The sequence below is a fragment of the Syngnathoides biaculeatus genome, chromosome 19 (genome assembly GCF_019802595.1).
Source record: "Syngnathoides biaculeatus isolate LvHL_M chromosome 19, ASM1980259v1, whole genome shotgun sequence".
NCBI classification, from domain to species: Eukaryota; Metazoa; Chordata; class Actinopteri; order Syngnathiformes; family Syngnathidae; genus Syngnathoides; species Syngnathoides biaculeatus.
The window spans coordinates 7,366,397-7,387,891 of NC_084658.1; the positions used below are offsets into that span (position 1 = coordinate 7,366,397).

General features: G+C 38.9%; 1 protein-coding gene and 1 pseudogene across 1 annotated transcript; both read right to left on the reverse strand.

Annotated features, from left to right (window-relative positions):
- Positions 1–417: 417 nt before the first annotated feature.
- Positions 418–8,996, reverse strand: sh3glb1a (SH3-domain GRB2-like endophilin B1a). Its single transcript, XM_061805660.1, has 9 exons — positions 8,750–8,996; positions 8,204–8,345; positions 7,572–7,700; positions 7,286–7,419; positions 5,171–5,263; positions 2,132–2,221; positions 1,746–1,846; positions 1,437–1,665; positions 418–624 (listed from the first exon to the last, which is right to left on the reverse strand). The coding sequence occupies exons 1-9, from the start codon at positions 8,810–8,812 to the stop codon at positions 517–519; spliced, it is 1,089 nt and encodes a 362-aa protein (XP_061661644.1). The 5' UTR covers positions 8,813–8,996; the 3' UTR covers positions 418–516.
- Positions 8,997–11,123: 2,127 nt separating this feature from the next.
- LOC133492980 (crystallin J1A-like) lies at positions 11,124–20,621 on the reverse strand (annotated as a pseudogene).
- Positions 20,622–21,495: the final 874 nt, after the last annotated feature.

The window sequence follows — 21,495 nt, forward strand, 5'->3', positions numbered from 1 at the left end:
TTTTTAGGTTATCCAACACTGCACCATAACATAATGTAATTCAAACGAATGTAGTTGGTGGTAGCAGTGAGGGATGTAGAGAGACCCCAAACTTACCTATTTTGGCCACCAGCTGAGATTACATACAATGTAACCAAAAACAAACCCATGGAAACCCTTGTGAGATGTTCTGGCACATCAAAACAAATATAAAAGGCATGGAAGGTTTGAAATGTAAGGAAGTTGCACAAAAAAACAAAACAAAGCGAAAAAAAAAAAAAAAGCTCAATTTCCCCTCCTTAAATGCATTGATTCCAGCTTCAATGAGTTCAAGTGTCCCCACGAAAATAGAGCTTTGCTTTTTGTGTGTGTGTGTGTGTTTATATATATATATATATATATATATATATTATATATATATATATATATTATATATATATATATATATATATATATATATAAAAAAATGGAATGGAAGAGGTGGTGACTCCCGACAAGGCAATGCAAGCTCACAAGTGAAGGGGCTATTTGCATCTTTCAGTTAAGTAGTTCCAGGTAGGTGATTGGCACTATTCCTTTCTGGCTGCCTCGCTCTCCCATCAGCCAGTCTGAGCCAATGCCAGGCTCACAGCTGACTGTGATCACCTGTAAACGTAGTGTTTCATCTGTTACTGTGGGACCCATCTCAGATAATTACATTCATTTATCACTGATAAACGTGCGAGTTTGCTATGGCGCAGTACGCAGATAAAACGTTGGCTAATTAATATTACCAGGGTGAGGGTGCCATAAACCGTCTGGACAAACAAATAAGTTAAGAGTTAACCCTCGTATTTTTAAGGATGACCCCAAACTCGTTACAACAAAAACGTGAACCCTTGGTGTTCTCATCAGGGAAACTAAGTTTTGAAGCATGTCATACAATATTTTACTGAGGCACACACAACATGGCTTGACTACCAGGGAAAAAGTGGCTTTTTCTGCTAGCTAGTCTTGTGTAAAAGTACTTGCCCCCTTCCAGATATCTTTGCACATTTACACACATTTTAGATCATCACATTTTAAAGTCACAAAAACTAGTATATATTGGGAATTTCTAAACAAGGATTATATCCAGACATATGTGTCCAGATGTAAAAAAAGTAATTGTCCCTGAACCTAATGTTTGGTTGTGATAGCTTTGGTTTGTGGTTAGTGCTCCTTACTTTTTCACATCTACAATTTGCTGGTGACCAGCCCAACGTGTTACTAGCTATTAGTTTTCATACAGGACCTGAATAAATACATTTTATGTTCTTCCTTATCTGAAGAAATAAATGAGTCCCTCTGGCAAATGAGTAGTCAACAAAATGTAATCATGCACACAAAATGTAAAAACGCCCATGAATAAAATATTAGCTCCTTGCTAGAAGCAAAGACACAGTGCTACCTTGCTGACAGCTACAAGTGTGGCTCACCTCATCAGCCAGCAGGGACAGTTCATTGCTACTCGCGGCATCATAATCGTAAAGGACCCTTGCACTGCGGCTGCCACTGGAGCTACGCAATTCACTGAAGCCACCTGAAGTGGGGGAGCCGCCGCCGGTAGAGGAGCTGGGCAGGGAGGCCAACACTGGTATGGTGGGCACCGAGATCCTGGCCGCTTCAGACAATGACTGGTTGTTATTGGAGAATGATGAAGGAAAACTAGTGGGGGAATTAGAAATAAGTAAGGATGACATACTAAAAAGCATCTGAATTGGAAATGGTCAGAAAATTAACTTCACCTTCCCAGTTGCTTTTGCAGATTCACCATGTACTGGAAACATTGAGCATAGTATATCACCTGAGCCTCCACAAAGTCATTCAAGCAGCGGAGGTGATGTGCCTGATTTCACACAATAAATGTGTCAAGTTTACGAAGCTTTACTAAATTCCCTTTGAATTCAAGACATTTCATCGCTTCATTATCCCACCAGCTATTTTGCACTTGGCAATTGTAACTTAGCAATTGCATTTTCAACTTAATCAGAATCCCCTCCTTGTATAAAGTTCTCTTGTGGGCTAACCCACTTACAGTTCATATGCGAGTTTATTTTTTTTTATTTTCAAATGTGTTGGGTGACTTGAGATTGAGGTGACACGTTGTGTTTCGGCAGGCTGGGATACACACATGGGTGCTGCTGACGCCTTCGAGCAGCAGTCGGGTGATCTCAGCCTGACGGTCAAATTCACTCTGAGTCATCCTTAACTCCTGTTCTGCCTGCGGGAGAGAATAAAAGTGATTTTTAGAGCATCTCTACCAAGGACATGTTCAACACAGAACAGAACACGAGACAAGTGTTATGTCCCTTAAAACCAAAAAAAAAAAAGGGGGGAGGATCAAAGGACACATTTGTCACACATGAAAAGAAACAGAGTTTGACTTAGAAAAACAAAAATACTTTTTAATCTTGAAAGGATTGGTCACTCAAAATATCGGAAATTGTAATGATAAAAACATGTCTGAGTAGAATAGGGGCAATTAAATCATTGTCGAGGGTCAGATTGTAGTTACTATTTCCCCAAGAGAACCGTTACGACTGTGAAACCATAAAGGTACATTATTGCCTCATCGTATTACATATACACAGCAAATTGACATATTTAAGTTTTTTTTCAACAGCGTGGTGACAAAAGAATAATTTCATTCTTAATTTGCATTTGGGTAATGATTAGCATCTTTTGTACAGATTTTTCCTAAAATATGATGTTGACAAGTGAATTGCTTTGGGGGCCTCATAAAATGATGGGGGGGGAGAGCAGGTCTGAGTTGACCCCATGTCTTGAGTTGGACTCCTGTGGATTAAAATAACCACTAAGGATTTGGAGCAATATACAGTTTAAAAATAAATAAATAAATAAATAAATAAATGAAAAGTTTGTGTGCATCGGGAGTCAACACATGACTTGATTTTATTAGTATGCGTTGGTGCGGGTGACAATGGCTTCACTCTCCTGCACATTACTTTACACAGTACAGTACACACCTAGATTGATATCAGGAGGAAATGCCTATAACTGCAGATTTAGCCTCTTGTCAGGCTTCCATTCACAGGAACAAGTTTGACCGGGGAAAATATTACTTGGGAAAGAGATGCCTTCTGTGTGTGTACTTTAAATGTCCAAGTGTTTTCCATTGTTTTTTTTTTTTTTTTTTTTTTTTAAAGGTCAAACATGGCTCCAACATTCCACTCACCTCTGTCACTTCCTCTGCTCACATCTGCTGCTTTGCAATTTAAAAAACAGTGACATCAGTTAGAGCTACAGCTGTTGTGTAACTGCAGATGATGCTTACAGCGCATGACAAAATAGTTTTTGAACATCACTCGGGCACACATTATTAACAGTCACCTTTCTATGTAACAAAACAACTTTTGAATCATTATCACTAAAACCTTGAACATTAGTCCATTCCTGTAACGTTACAATTACTGAAAGGGAGTTTTGTTTATTTGTGCACTGAGCGCAGGCTGCATAGAATGAGCAGTTTTACGGACTATGGGAGGACCTCATTTCTCTTAATCGCACAGTTTGTTTCTGCTCTTAATTGCTTCAACCACAACCCGAAAGCGCTCTTATGGGAGAAGCTAACATGAAAAATGGTGGCACAAAGACTGGAGACCAGGGAGATTACAAGATGTTTTGAAAAAGAAAGAAATAAAAAAAAAAAAAAGGACCTTTCCAACCTGTCAATCACTTGTACAATAATAGCCAATCAGGTAGCCGCATTGTCTTAACCCCTGGCTTGACATGCCCCTGCCACCATCTTGTCCCACAAGCAATACTCGTTGTCAGTAGCATGCGCTTGGAAAAGTTAATGTTGTGAAGAAAACGGTCCTCAGATGCGCAATTCTGATGAATGATATCCTGCTAGGTTGATTCATTTTCCAAAGCTTAAAACACAGTTGACAAAGTGTCTACGATGGATTAAGGCTCACGAAAGAGCACACGTACAAATAAATGTGAACAATATCAACAAACACAAGGCTGTATGTTTGAAGGTAAGTGAGGGAGAAGTATCTTCTCTGAGTTTGATAGAAATTATTATCAGTGCTTTATACATTGCAGGAGAGCAACTTTCACTTTGTTCGTGTACCACTGACCGGCTGAATTAAGAATTTAACGTTTTATGCCGAAGAGTTGGGTTAGTGATATGTAAATGCGCGATGTCAAGCTAGAGAAATAAATGTCCATTTGCCCATTTGTATCACATCAGACTTTTAAGACAGATTATGATTACGAGCCAAGTCGAACTTTTTCATCTGGTGACTACGTTACTCACTGAGTTAATCACCATTGTTTAAATGCACTTGTAGAAAATCAAACCTCACTCACTTATAAAGACTACAATATTACTCATGATCTTTCCAAGTAAGAAGTACTCACCCTGCTTTACATGTGTAGTATGATTCCACTATTTTATCCTGTTGGATTTAAATATGAAGTATGAATATGAATGAAGTTTGTGAGGCGTCAAAACATTTTTACATCACCAACATTTTGCTGTAACTCTGATATTGCGTCCTGCTCCATCCAAAATCTTAATTCCGTGCGTGAAATAGATGAGACCTCTGTGTAGAACTCTCTTGGAGAAGTGTGACGCATTTGGGGAAAAAACATACCGCAATATTATCTGGAATACGAGATAGAGAATCGACTTCAAACCTGTTCTGTTCAGTTGCCATTTTGGAAGCTTGTGGGACATGGCAACAGTAGCTTAGGGGGCGCCGCTCAAAATCGCCAGTTGGAAAGGTCCATTACAGCAAAAACATTGCAATACCTACTGAATGTTTTACACGACTGTATTTTGATTCTGTATTATGATCAGTAACAGAAAATGTAAATATGAAAATGGATTCCCACGTTACCCCAATTTGGTTTTAGAAAAGTCTTAGACTTGAATGATATTTAAAGGACCAAGATAAAAACAATGGAGTGACAGTGGAAAAGGGGGTGTCATCAGAAATGAGCAACTGGTCAGAAAAGGGAAGCATAAATGTGTCACAATTGCTCATTCAGTCATGTGACTTCATACAGAGTTACTGGCCCCGGGTACTGTTTCCGTCCTTCGACAGGATATTGCTGCACATTTTTAGGGAAGCAAGCATTTTGACGGCTGATCAATGTTAAAATAACAAAGACACCACGTTGTAAAAGAACAAGTGTATACCGCAGCTCTTGCATCTCCCATGCGGGCCTTCTTGAGTCTTGTTTTGGCTGCATCTAGATCCAAGCGCTTGACCTGCAGAAGCTTCCGTTCTTTCTGTGCACAAACAATTAAAATTCATCTTTCAGTTTCCTGGTACATTTGAACAATATTGCTGCTATTTTCCTCCCTATTTAGTTTTTCCAGGTTCATACTTTGGAGGCCTTAAGAACTCTTTCAGTAACTAGTGGTAACCTGACAAACTATCGCTATCCTGCTGTAGAACCTACCCAGTAGGAGTTTGCTTCAGTCTGGGATCACAAACTGAACTGGCTGCATATCTTTGTTTAGCATTTTCTGTTAAAGAACAGAATTCATGGCTCCATCAATCACAGAAAGTTATTCATGTACTGAAGGAACAGTTTTTATTTTCCTTTCCATAACAATGAACAAAGCAACAACAATGGCAGCTGTGGAAGGTCTGCTTGAACAAATGGACCTAAATGACCAGATGATCCGTTTAATTATGCTGCGATATTGATCAAGGCGGCGGCGAAGTAGATATGTGGAGCAGGGAGGAATGTTCAGTACATCATCACAGCATGAGATTGAACGTTCCAATCACAACAGATGAGATGCGTGGTTCAGCAACTTTTTTTGATGTGTGCATGGCAGCCGACGCAGAAGCTATGCAGAGGAGCTTGCTGCACGTGGCAATGCATAGGTCAAGTGATGCAATGCGGTCGTTTTCAGCCCCGTGCCCGGAGGAGTATAAAGTACCCTTTAGTATGATGTTCTTTTTCTTAAATACTGTGCTACATAACGCCGGATGTAATGAGACAAGACACCTTTCAAAAGATAAGATTTTCATATTGTCAGTCTATAATATTCTCCCAAGTAATGGGAATCATCCAGGGTTTTCTTTTTTTTTTTTTTGCGAAAGTAAAACAAACTTTACCTTCTTGATAGGCAGTAGTTTTTTTAGACATTTTTGCTCAGTCTCATTTTTGTGTCAAGAACATTGACCTTAACTGAGACAAGGGATGCCTGTAGATCTTTACAAGTTGGCCTGAGTTTGCTTGTGGCTTCCTGGATGATTAAATGCTGTTCTCTTGGAATAGCAGTCTTTGGAGGCTGGCCACTCCTACAAAGGTTCACCACTGTCCCATGTTTTCTCGATGTGAGGATAATGAGTCTCCCTATGGTTCGCTGGAATACCTTTGAAAATGACTTTTAAAATCCTTTCTAGACTGATGTCAATTATTGTATTTTTTAACTGTCATAGAATTTCTTTGGATTTGATCTTTGGTCTGACTTGATTTTGTCAGAACAAATTCTGTTTAAGTGATTTCATGATCGAGCAGGCCTGCAGGTAATCAGGCTTGGGTGTCATCAGTGAAAATTAAGTGATTGTGATTGGCCACAATTCATTCATGATTTAACAAAGGGGATAAATACTTTTTCCACACATGGCCAGGTAACCGAATAGTTTAGTTTATTTCCCCTAGTTAATGAAAAATATAAAAACAGCATTTTACTTCACTTGGGTTATATTTGTGTGATATTTAGATTTGTTGATGATCATAAAGTAGGGAAACTATGCTAAAATGTATGAATTTTAGAAATGGGTAAATATTTTTTCACAGGACTGTATATATTCACTGGTTTTGGTGTGGCTTGGCAGCAGCCGGCTGGATCTCACTATACAGTATTCCCAGAAACCTTGTGAAATATCATGTGATACATGATGGCGTGCTTTATTCGCTGTTCCGCTTCCAATCCCACATTGCCATTTGATTAAAATTTCAAATTGGAGCAAAAGTGTGAAAGAGAAAATCCTGCACGCTGTGTGACATTTCAGTCGTGTTTGACCTTGTCACTTCGTATGACAATTTTGTTTTTACATTTTTTACTTTTTCAAACAGTTTCCAAGAAAAGAAAAAAAATAATTATGTTGAAAATGGCCACTGAGGTAAAACTTAATGAATAGAGACCAGCTGTTATTCAACCATGAGCATTGTGAATTACTTAAGATCAGACTGCAGTTAAAATTGCAGTAAATGTAAGATTCGATTGAAGTTAAAATTGCAGGAAAAGAGAAGAAAACCAAGCCAACGCCATCGATCAGTACCAGCTCACCAGGATTGTTTTGAAATCCCCCTCCAGAAAGTTCCTGAAAGGGGTCAGGAAATTGATGGCAGAACTTTGAATTAACTCTCGCTCTGCGCCGCCAATCTGCTTCTGGGTTTCGCCACACTTTATCAAAGCATTTCCTACAATAGTGAGCGGCACAAACAAAACATCACTCCCATTATTGCGCTAGACAGGAGATGGTACAATCTAGAAACTATTACAGTAACTAAGGCCTGCCATTGGACAACACAGAGCACTGTATGTACCGCATACATACACAACTGATACTCACCATATGCAGTGCCAGGACCACATTCATTGCCTGAGTCAATCATGGACTGGCCCAACAATTCATGGTTGTTCATTCGTGTTGGGACCTTTTTTTCCAGCTTCTCATACACAAATTCTTCTAGTCGGACATCTGGAAATTACAAGAGAAACTCAATTACCAAGTCATGAGACAAAAGTGAGGAAACCATGCGGACACTAAATTCAATACAGTGAGCACAAGAAAGCTCCAGAACATGGAATACTTCATAATTGACAGCCAATCTATTAAAAGCAATTAAAGAAAAACATATATTGGGGAAATAGTTGATTGTCCATGGGACAAATATAGAACAAATTCTGTTCAACATGTCCAACCAAGGCTGCTAGCACCAGGTGGTCTGTTTTTTTTTTTTTTTTCCTCAATGGAATGTGGTGCAAACGAAGGGAGATGCAGAGCTAAATTTACAGATGTCACACACACAATGCTGCATATGGATGCAATTAGAAAACCAATTTGGAGATGTTCATCTGCTTGCGAATGCAAAATCCAACATACTGTATAAGTCAACAACATCACAGAATATAATGATCCTATACATAAAAGTGTGAATGTCTGAAATCTATTTGAATTAGGAACAAAGTGATTGTTCTTACTTGGGTTGGGCTGCAATAAGACTTCAGTCTGCTTCATAATCTTCTCGGTCCATTGTTTGGTGGCCTCGGCTCTTACCAAAAGGGTCTCCAAATGGGCATCCAGCTCAGTCTTCTCAGCCTGGCCGAACTTCTCCTCTGTGAACTTGAAAACAAACAACCCAAATGATAAATAGAAATACACATCGAACAGCGCATATCAAAAGACAAAGACATCAAATGTTCGGCATAATTTTCTAGTTATTCATTTATTTTTTCCGGGTGGTTTTAACGTTTCCCCTAATATTATCAGCTCGACAAAACCCAACGTCATGAAGAGCATTATCTTTTTAGTAACCTGTTTTGATGGTTGTGCTCGGCTACTACTGACTAATGGGCACAAAACCATTGCCTGCTGCATGAGCTGGCATAATGTGGTAGCGTGTGAGACCCAAATGCCGATATTTATCAAAACATTTATCAAAGTGAAGCGAAATTTTCAAAGGTATTTGAGGGTAAGCTAGCGGCTAATTAGCAATAACTTCCACCAACAAAACGTTTAAAACTTACTTGTACAGCACGACTCAGGAAGGTACCTGCGTCTGCAGCTAGTCGCTTGACATTAAAATCCATGACAATGGCGATAATGGGCCCTTAATAGCGCGATAAGCGTATTTTAAAGATGTCCAACTTCTATCTCGTTTGAAACGTCACAGAAGCAAGATTTTGTCGGGAGTGCCACCCAGCTGTTGAATGTAACAAAGATGATACAATAGCGACAAGAAACTCCCCCTTCACCGCGAAGCACTTTAACAGTCGGACCAATACTGCGCATGCGGTCTTTAGGCGACTGGAAAAGATGGGGCTTGTTTAGGATTTCTCTCTTGTTTCACACGTTCTGCTTTGCAAATCACGTTTATTTACGTAACATAGAAATCAAGGGGAAGCGTTTGACAGTTTTTATTTGAGATACGAAAATGTACATGATTTAATATTTTATAAGGCGCTTTAGTTCCATGTTTTTAGTACCATTTGTGAGTTGTGATTGGTGAGCGCATCTGCCTCACACTTCTGAAGATGTAGGTTCCAATCTCGACCTTGTTGTACATGATAGGTTGATTGAAGAGTCTAAATTGACCATAGATGTGAACGTGGGTGTGAATAGTTGTTTGTTTCTATATGTCCTGCGAAAGGCTGGCAAAGAGTTTAGGGCAACGGTGTCAAACTAATTTTTCTCACAGGTCACATTGTTGTTCCGGTTTGCCTCAGAGGGCCATTATGACTGTGGAACAAAAATATTTACATCATCAATTTATGATCGAGGTTTTTTAACTATTCACGTTGGTAACACAAAAAATGCTTGTAATATCTCAACATTAATATTTATGATATATGCCAATTTGAAATTTTGGTGCAAATCTTTACAAGAATCATGGAAATTGCCACTCTAGAGTTGGCTTTGCGGGCCACATAAAATCATGTGGCGGGCCAGATCTGGCCCCCAGGCCTTGAGTTTGACACCGGTGGTTCAGGGTGTACCCTTGCTCTCGCCCAAAGATAACTGGGCTAAGATCCATCACACCCGTGACCCTAATGAGGATGAACGGTACAGAAAATAGATGGAGTTGTGACCCATACAATCCATGGATCCATTTATTGACACCACTTGTCCGATTTAGGGTCTCCATTGAGCTGGAGTTGATTCCATCTGACTGGGCGAGGGACAGGAACAATACATCTGGGACTGGTCACTGACCAATCACAAGGCACTTGTCAATACACAACCTTCATATTTATGTACAATTTTGAGTCCTCAATTAACCTAACATGGATTTTTTTTTTTTTATGCCCGAAGAAGAAACCCATGTAAGCTCAGGGCGAACATGCAAACTCCACACAGAAACACTGTACTCAAGATTCAAATGCAGAACCTCAAAACTATCAAGTCAGATGTGCTAACCAGTAGGCTGCCCACACATCCATGGTGATTTTATGGCCATGAAAATTTGACCTCTTTACACTCTAGACTGTCGGTCCTCATTGGCTTTTTCCCTCCAAAATATATTGTATGCTAATTTGAACCGTAAACATGAATGTATAGTAGCATTTTTATGATTTCAGGCACCGGATGGACGTTTTTGTTGTTGTTTATTTACCAAGATATTGACACTAGGAAGATGGCAATACATCATTTCCAGTTTAATTTATTTTACAAACCTCCTCCATTTCTACGAAAATGTTCCTTGTGGAAGTGGACTTTGGCAGATTGAGGGAAAAAAAAAACCCTCTCAGGTCTGGATATAATTATGCCAGACATGCAGAACTACCTGCTGTGTGGGAGGAAGTCAGGCACAGGGAGAAATCAAATGACTTCCCTTCTGTTTGTTACCTATGCACTCATAGCTGTGACCTATTTACCCAGCTAAATAATGCTGTGGAAGTTTAATCATCAATTTCATTCTTGTGTTATTCTCGGGCCACATAATTATGGACGTGTTCCTAGAGCTTTACAAGTATTGTTTTATATTTCTATAGTTTGTTATACAATATAAAAATGTTGATTCATTTGCATACGTACATACAATTCATTGCTTTGAAAAGGAAAGCCTCAAAAGCTCAAGGGTTCTCTGTCTGGATTTCATTTTCAATAAACATGAGAAAAAAAATAATAGTAAAAAAATAAGGCGAGGTTGTATTTCAAACTCCCCTGTTGCACAACAAAACTGCTCCAGCACAAAAAGCATATTGATCCACTATTCAGCATCGCCATGTGGCTGAAAAGGACATGTTAGAAAGAAAGAAAGAAAGAAAGAAAGAAAGAAAGAAAGAAAGAAAGGAAGAAAGAAAGAAAGAAGGAAAGAAGGAAAAGCTGAGGCTGTTCTGTTAGAGAAAAGATGAACCAGATTTCAGAGAGATTTTTTTAATGTACTTCTTTATATTTCATCCCTAATGTGAAAGATATCAAAATTTTGTATGTACCAGCTTCAGATTTGTTGCTATGAATGTTTAAAATCAATGAATATAGAAGTCAGCACTTTCTGTAACGCAGAACAGCTCCTTTGAGGGAAGCATTATTTTCAGTCTTGGATTGTTCCCGTAGTAAATCTGCTCTTTCACTTCTCAATAACCAAGCATGCTCCACCGAGTGGGAAGATAAAATCCAAATAAATTCTTTGCTTCAGCAAAAACGATTTTGTTTCCAGATCTTAAGAAACCTCAGCTTTCCGTCTTGCACTTAGGAACTTCAATTAAAACATCATGCACATGCAAGTAATGTTATCCTTTATTCGTAACTGATAGTTTTTAACAGCAGTCTCTTGTTCTTAACGAACTCAAGCACTTGGCACATATTCCCCCTCTTCTTACATAATAAAACTTTGATACAACAAACAGATTCAAGCCTCATTCAGTCCAAGACTTTTTAAACAAGACTGTCATGAATTGTCATTTCAAAGCACACATCTGCATCCAAAGGAAAGTCGTCATCAATAGCATTGAAAGGAACTAACCACCACCACTACTTTTTAGGTGATCATGCAAGGCAATCTCAAAGACTAACTACAATTTAGGCTGTTTTTTGGAACATATTTTGAACTAGCTCCAGCAGACGAGGATATCTGAGTGTCCTCTTCCTCCAAGACTCTGGGATTCCTTGGAGGCCAGTCTGCAAAGACATCATAGAACACAGGAATCATTGACATATATTTAACAGAAGGGAATTTAGACTCAAACTCTAAAAATCGGTACCGGTTGGTGTTTAGCCCAACATCTAAGGGTAAATATGCCTCAAACATGAAAGAAAAAAAACTACATGATCAACCATACTGTCATGTCAGATCTCGTAAGATTTCAGTTCAGTGAGCATCTACTATGTTACAGCCTGAGGTATTTTGTAGGAATTGGCCCAAAAATTGTCTACACAAGAGTATATATGAAGAGTTCAGATGCAAAAGCAGATACACCCATTTTTATTCTTTCTTTAAGAAATGGATATATCTCCTTTTACGGCTTTAGCGTCTGAACTCTTTATATACATATATATATATATATATATATATATATACAGTGAAGAAAATAAGTATTTGAACACCCTGCTATATTGCAAGTTCTCCCACTTAGAAATCATGGAGGGGTCTGAAATTTTCATCGTAAGTGCATGTCCACTGTGAGATAATCTAAAAAGAAACATCCAGAAATTACAATGTATGATTTTTTTTAATGATTTATTTGTGTGATACAGCTGTAAATAAGTATTTGAACACCTGTCTATCAGCTACAATTCTGACCCTCAAAGACCTGTTAGTCCGTCTTTAAAAGTTCACCTCCACTCCATGTATTATCCTGAATCAGATGCACCTGTGTGTGGTCGTAAGCTACAAAGACACCTGTCCACCCCATACACTCAGTAAGACTCTAACTTGTAACATGGCCAAGACCAAAGAGCTGTCCAAAAAATACCAGAGACAAAATTGTCGAACTCCACATGGCTGGAAAGGGCTACGGAGAAATTGCCAAGCAGCTTGGTGAAAAAATGTCCACTGTTGGACCAATCATTAGAAAATGGAAGAAGCTAAACGTGACAGTCAATCTCAATCGGAGTGGAGCCCCATGCAAGATATCACCTCGTGGGGTCTCAATGATCCTTACAAAGGTGAGGAATCAGGCCAGGGCTACACAACAGGACTTGGTCAATGACCTGAAAAGAGCTGGGACCACCGTTTCCATGGTGACTGTTGGTAATACACTCAGACATCATGGTTTGAAATCATGCATGGCACGAAATGTTCTCCTGCTTAAACCAGCACCTCGAGGCCCGTTTTAAGATTGCCAATGAGCATTTGGACGATACAGAGGAGTCATGGGAGAAAGTTTTGTGGTCAGATGAGACCAAAATGGAACTTTTTGGTCATAATTCCACTAGCAGTGTTCGGAGGAAGACGAATGATGAGTTCCATCCCAAGAACACCATCCCTACTGTGAAGCATAGGCATGGTAGCGTCATGATTTGGGGGGATTTTTGGGACCATGGGACAGGACGACTGCACTGTATTAAGGAGAGGATGACCGCGGCCATGTATTGTGAGATTTTGGGGAACAACTGCTTTCCCTCAGTCAGAGCATTGAAGATGGGTCGTGGCTGGGTCTTTCAACATGACAATGACCTGAAGCACACAGCCAAGAAAACCAAGGAGTGGCTCTGTAAGAAGCATATCAAGCTTCTGGTGTGGCCTCGCCACTCTCCAGACCCGAATCCAATAAAAAAATGCTTTTCAAAAAATGTTTCTCAGCGACAGCCCAGAAACCTGTCTGATCTAGAGAAGATCTGTGTGGAGGAGTGGGCCATAATCTCTCCTGCAATGTGTGCAAACCTGGTGAACACCTAAAGGAAACGTTTGATCTCTGTAATTGCAAACAAAGACTACTGTACCAAATACTAACATTGGTTTTCTCAGGTGTTCAAATACTTATTTGCAGCTGTATCACACAAATAAATCGTTAAAAAAAATCATACATTGTGATTTCCTTTCCAATAGTTAAGCACAGCCTCCCCTTCTTCTTCTCCGTACACCTCTAAGCAGTGATGCTAAGTACATCATCTTGTTTATTTCAATGTATTTGTTTTTTATACAAAGTATTTTGATGTAAATTCTGACTTTCATGGTGGAATCCGACTTAAGTCGAAATTTCAGTTAAGTCACTACTGTAGGAATGGATCTCAGTCGAGGGACTCCCTGTATATGTGATAGTCTGATCCAGGAACAAAAACAATTTTTTATTTACTTTTGGAGAGATGTTGAAATAATTTGTAAAGCTTCTAAATCAACCAGTATTGGAGATTATAATTGTTCCACAATGGATGTTCTTCTCTACCCAATTTATGTGTACCATAGAATTTTTGGCACCCTCTCCTACTGGTGATGGTGCTGAAATTGTATAGTACCTACTAACTGGAGTTAGCCGTACTGCGGTCTCTTGACGAGAATTGTCCAGATGACAACAGGAACTGAATGGGAGGAATCAATCTTATTTTCTTTGAATATGGGATAACCAAGTGCCAAGGAGGAAAAAAAATGCAAAATAAGTATCTTCCATCATTGTCTTCTGTTTATTGTGTGTCCTTTTCTTTTCTCAATTAATTGGCAGGTTACACAGTGTCACGCCGCTATGATGTCATTGTAGCTGACGCAGCTATCACTATCCCGCCTACTCACCCCCACAGTGGAAACACAAGCCAATTCAATTGCTCCAAATCATGCTATGGAGAATTGAATTATGGGCCTCATGTAACCCAAGATTATGAGTACTGATCCCAAGTTAGAATCTTTAAATATTTTACATTGATTAGTGGAAGGTCCACATATAATTGATTCTTGATGTGAGATTCAAGCACAACTCTGACAGTACAGCTTACTCTATTTTGGCGGCTTTCCCAGATACGAAATGGACACTAATGTCTTTCCCTTTTTAAAGCTGACATTTTCCTTGCCTTTTTGACAATGTTTCCTCAGTGGAGCAGTTTGATACATTGCCATTTTAAACTCTGTTACAGATCGTAAAAGGGTGACAATCGATGTAATATGCATGTGTATATACAAAATGGGGAAGTAACAATAGAAGGGTATTGCATTCTAGATACGGCTGTCCAGACTGAGCAGTTTGTGTAGTTAGTCACTATAATTATGGAAATCTATCTGATTTGCATGAATATTTGGGAAAGGGGAGACTGGTGCATGCGATCAGGAAGAATATGTTACATTTTGTTAGGGATCAGGAACATGTTGTTGCTTTTTTTTGGCCTTCACAAAGGGATATGGACTGCTTTTGGTTTAATCTTGGTAGTATACAAAAAGAGACACAGAATGCTTTTATATATTTGTCTACAGTTTGTTGAAGTGAATGCTCTTTCACTACCTTTTTTTTTATTTCATGAAAAAAATACATTTGTTCATAATTGGTGTTATTTAGGTGTTAACCCATTTATTGTTATGTTTTCTGTTGAAGTAAAAAAATGTAATTGGGCCTCTTAATCAAGAAATAATTATGTGGTTTATTATTTTTGTTTAGCTATTTTTTGTAAAATTACATTGTAATTTAGCACCAAAAATTTTATTCAGTTCCTATATATTAGTGTATCAATCATTACAGAAATATGAAAGTGATGTGGGTAATTACCAATGCTCCTCATGTAGGGCAGCTGTAAAATAAACCGAACATTGGGTGGTGGGCTAAAAAAACTTGTTAAAGGGGAAATCCACTGGTTTGCATTAACAATGTATCCAATAGGTCATGTAACATGTACTTTATTTTGACAATGTGATGTTAAATCCTCTCTCATTTAATAATGTTTTGAGAAGATTTTTATCAAATGTCACATTTTCAGGGGCGCTGCCATTTTCGCGAGTCACATGACCTACGTGCGCGGATGTGACGTGTACCGTGCCGCAACAAAGGCTCGATTACATGGGACACCATTTACGCCCAGTGCTGATTTCTCGGATTTATCTTCATCTGATAAAGAAATAACAGTATCGGTTGATAAGGAAGATGGAGGAATACTTCCAAACACAGCCGTGAGACGCTCCGCCGCTCGGTTGATGGGAAAGGGTTAGCCCTGTGTATGGAAGCATTCCTCTGTCTTCCCAATCAACCGATGCTGCTATTTCTTCATCAGATCAGGATAAATCCGAGAAATCATCACATTGTCCAAATAGAGTACATATTACATGACCTATTGCAGTAATTCCCAAACAGTGTGCCGTGAGTGCTCTTCAGGTGTGCCGTGGGAAGTTATCCAATTTTATGTAATTGCTAAAAAAAAAACCATTTATTCCAATAAATAATGAATCTTTATTCATCTATTTATGCCAGTGAGACACAATGATAGACAGAACAAAAAAATCCTCTTCTATTAGATGGCAGGAAGTACATCCAGTAATTCATCGATCCATTTTTGGTGACATTTACTTGTGTTGGTGTGCCGTGGGATTTTTCAACTGTAAAAAATGTGCCTTGGTTCTATAAAGGTTGGAAATCACTGACCTATTGGATACATTGTTCATGCAAACCAATGGATTTCCCATTTAAGCATGCATACTCAGATACTCAGAACACGACTATAGTCAATCTGGAAGGAGAGTTAAGGGCCTTCTTCTGTACAGTCAATTCTGCCCCCTCTACTGTACCTGTGCCCCGAAGCAGGCTCCAATGAAAGAAGCCCGGCTGGCGGTGCATCCCCCGCAGCGCATGGTGTCCCTGACAGCTTCATCCAACTGGCTCAACGTCAGGACTCCATGTAGCGCTCCTTGGAATGCACCAGGCAAAGCTGGACAGAAACGACAATCAGCAGCGTATCATGACTACCCTCTCGCTCCAGAACGTTTCACGTGAGCGTTTACTGTTTGCAGCTTTTAGTCTTGTAAAACTTGAGACACAGTAGGAAGGGGAAAATTAAAAGCCAGTTGAAAGGAGATCATTAGTGCAGAGATGAAAGGCTGGAACTGAGGGGTAGAAGACTTTTTGCCAAGTCATCAAACTATCGAACTCACTTACCTCATGTGTTTGTGAAGACAGCCGGTATGAGCTGCTGGGATGTCTTGGCCAGGTTGTTCCTCACTTGGTGGATATGTGCTTTCACAGAGGTATGAGAAGATTAAGGTAGATTTAATGTGTAAATATAGTGTATATCGTGAAAGATCTACATCTTCACATTTCTCTCTGAATGAGCGCTATCCAAATAAATGGAGAAAAGATTATTTGCATTGGTTGAAAATTACTACTGCCAGACAGCTCACATTGTTGATGTTTCGAGTACAAATTAATCAATAGCCTATGAGTGGGATATCATCATTCTCAATTTTATTGAGTAGCAACTAAATTGTATTCATGAGACGATTTAGGGGCAAACTCACACTAGACCTTTCAAACTGTGGTCGAGACCTTTTGAACAGTAGCCGAAGTTCAGTAGTTTGATTTGTGTAAGGTTGTCACGCGTACTTAAAGCTTAAACTTAAACCATATTTACTTTGATGATGATTGTACTACTGCAATATCCAAGGTACTGTAGATGTTCCAACTTATGTACAAATTTGTGTTTCATCGTCCCCCTACTGCAATGCGTTAATTCTTCTACAGTTATTCATCATAACAGGCACCAGACATAATGCAAATAAAGAATTAAAATGATTAAAACTGTTTTTAAAAAGGCGAGCAGGGAATTGGAGAGGGAAACACCCAAGTCCAGCACATTCCAATGGCCTGGTGTGGGTGCACCGTAGTGCTTGTTTTTATGGATAGTGTAGTCTTACCAATGACTGCATTATCAAGCTCTTGAGGGTTCTTTCTTTGTGGATCATTCAACTGAGACAAAACTGCTTCCAGAGCTTTCGAACTTGGGCCGTTCAGAATGAAATATTCCAAAATCCTGACCACATTCATAAAACAGACAGACAAAAGGGTTGAAAATGAGAACTTTTCCACCAATGAGAACCCAAATATTAAGAATGGAATGTTTTCCATGTTTTTCCTTACCGGGCTGCAGCCAATGTTACAGCCACACACATGTCATTATTCTGGGTCACCCTTATCACTTTCTCCACTTTCTCCAGCATTTCATTTTGTCCAGCATAAAGGGCCACTACTGGAGCCAGTTTGGTGATGCCGTCCATTTGGCAGTCCTTGTCACAACCTCAATCACACGGACATGCAAATATTTCACAACCCAAAATATCAGTCATTCATGTGATTGTTATTATTTACCAGTTTCTTCTTTGCCAGCATCCACATTTCTGATGAAAGCTTTCAGGCTCCCATTCCTCCAAGGACCATCGATAGGAAGGACAGCTTTAGGACCTAGGAAATGGAATCACTTTTTTTCATATTCATGCCATCTTTTTGGGACAGATTAAGTCTTATTAAATGATGCTGTTTCTGTAGATATAATAACTAATAACTCATCAAATAGTTTCTTTCTCCATTCACTGTGCGACTCTTTTTTTTCCCCCTTTGACACGTTTTAACTTGGTGAAGTAGAGAGCTGTTGTCTTGCCATGTTTCTCCATAATTATGAATGATGTAGCTGTGTTTTCTTATTAAAAACAAAACAAAACAAAACAAAACATAAAAAGAACAAAGATGGCCAAGCCTGACTTTGAGTTAGTTTTATGTAGACTACGCTTTTTTTTCTTCATTTGGCCAACCAAATTGTTGTGGCTGTTGTGTTGGCAATGACGGGAATATTGTAATGACAAAAAATTTAAGTTACATATACTCGTGTAATACTGTATAAATGTACTGTACCTCCTTTCTTGCGGTAGGCGTCATTAAGCGGCAGGTCGTACACCGTCCCTGCACCAAAGAACTTGTAGATACGTTGAGTCAAATCCTCCACGTTGACACCTGCCCACACACAATGGAGCAAAACTCCTTTGCTGTTTGCTGAAATGAGCTTGAGTGAGGTTACTGAGCTATTGTGTGACCACATGCATGACCACGAGATTTTGTACGATTACTTTCCTGCACTAAAAATCTCGTTTACGATTTCCCGCAAACGCATGGGCACATGTAGACAAAATATTCACATACACTTTTACACCAATGGACAATTTATAGTCTTCAATTTACCTAAAATGCATGCTTTTGGAATGTAGGAGGATGCTGGGGTACAAACCCAAGCGGCCATGTGGAGAACATGCAAACTCCACAGTGGAAGTCTGAAACTCAGTGTCTCACACTAAACCTCAGAACTTTAGTGCTAACCACAAGGGAACAGTGCATTCCCTGGCTGATTCATAAAAACGACAGTGATTTTTGAGTATTCAAATATTCTCCTTTCACACGCTATAGTACTCAGTGGTGATGACACGCACGGTAAGTCTTTACAAAAATGTTTAGACAATGTGACACACTGTCCCGCCTGACTCAGTTGTGTACCTCCACACTGACTCAGTGATTCCATCAGGACGTAAGCTTGGTCGCCATAGCACGTCTGCTCGCCTGTCTTCCTGCGGTAGAAAGGATTTGCAGAGTCGGCACGAAACTCTGGTGTGGGTTCCAGGTCAGCCAGAAGTTCTCTGAGTCTGTCTAGATTGTAAATCCAGTGCATGGGCTGGGCTGCAAGGGAAAGACACACAGACAAAAGAAAACAATCGTTTATAAGAATGTATTTTGCGTAGCTGCAAAGTAATCTCACTGCCAAAAGCTGTTTGCTGCTTATTTAAGATATTGAGACTCTACCACCATAAACCTGCAGTCAAATCGTCTGAAGAGCCACCCGGCCTCTTTTTTTTTTTTTTTATCAGTACGCACAGATGCATCAAGATGCATCTACTGTTGACGCAGGTCTCTATTTATGGCCTACATAACGACGTTAACCAAAAATTATGTAAACAGATAATGTATAATGCTTTTTAATTAAAATATTTACTTTTGTTTATTCCCATAATTGTCATCATATGTAAAAAATAATGTCAACATTTGATTGGCTGTGCAATAAATAATCTAATAAAATACAAATAATAATAAAAAAAAAAACAGTGTAACACATCACATGCAAATTCAGAATTTTAAATGCAAATTCAGTATTTTGAATCCAAACCAAAAATTTTCCTGTTTTTGTAAAAACATAAATTCCTTTCATCACACATTTTATCTTACCTGCTGCATCTGCTACTGCTGCCCCGATAATGGCCCCAACAGCCCTGTCTTGCACACTCAAAGCCATCTGTTTTCAACCCAATTGGAGAAAGGGCAACTGAAGTGAAATACTGCAACATTTCACATGGCACAAATACTTGTCATTTAATATATAACGGAATGTCTATCTTGAAATGATGGATTCAATAAACAGTTTGTAGGACATAGTTTAAAAAGGGATGTTTCTACACTATTGAAGATAAAATACAATACTCAATGAACTATGACAACCAAAATAAATATTTTCTCATTCTACACAATAGAAAACCAAATTCTTTCAATAAAAACGCTACGTATGTTCAGTACAGTGTATGAAATTACATTTACTCTTACCTTGCCGTACTTTTATGACCTTGTCGTTATCCACTTGTCATGTTTTGAAACATCATCTTTTCCCTCCCCTTGAAACCAGGGGGAGGGTACCACCTGCCCCCCGATAATGAAGCGCCAATGGCAAAACAAAGGATGTGGTAAGTTTAGCTTACATTGGTCAAATATATCTTAGCAATGCTTTTATGTCATCAAGTTATTTTTTAAACTCTACTGATAGAAAGTAACCAATGATGACACATTGAAGCAGCTTTCACAGACTAGGGAGGGCGACCAGAAGCCAATCTGATGCGTCATGCCCACTCTCTCTGAATACCTTCCACTCCATTGCCTCCATCCTGATGCTTTCCCAGCTGATCCCCATTGGTGATTCCACTCGGCTGAGACCCTGCAAGGCCTGGCCAGGCTCCATTTGTCCCAGATCTCTCTGGGGGATCCAAGGCCATTATTTCTCTTATGGGCTTCCAAGCGAACAAAATAGACTTACCCAATCAATTCCGGTTAACAACAATGAACACAAACACAAATAAAGTCACATTCACAAAACATTGTGAGTTGTTCTCTATTAGTTAGAGCTATGCGTTTGTATATACGGTGTGTGTGTGTGTGTATATATATATATATATATATATATATATATATATATATATATATATGTATGTATATATATATATATATATAGTTTATTACAGTTTATTCAAGTAAAAGGAGAGCAAGAATCTCAATGCTGGGAATACATAAATAGATCCACCACTGTCTCCAGATCAAGTAACACGAAGAACAGGCTGGACATCTATCATTAACAACTAGCAGGGTTGCTCATGTGCATGGGGGATATGCGGACATTTTGGAGCAATGAGCATCTGCCCGGGCAGTGGGAGGGTGCGAATCATGCTAAAACCTGTTAAGTATTAACATTTAGCCAAATACTTACAAACTTCATTATCGCAGGGATGGAAAACAAGAACGTGGGCACAAATGACATTGTATGAATGTCTTTTAGAATTATACAATTTTGTTTATGTAATTATCAAGTTCTAATACACTGTTGCACCTTAAGATATATTTTCAAAAGATGACAATTTGATTTTATTTTGACAGACGATGATGAGGAGGATAATGATAATGAGGATGATGCTTGTCTTCACAAATGTAATAACTGCAAGTCGTCAAACATGATAACTATTTCATTTAAATATGAATAGAGGACAGTGGCTGAAAAAATTCAACTTGATGAGCAACAGCTTTTATAATGTTTGTATTGTTATATAGTATATTAACATTTCTCAATTACA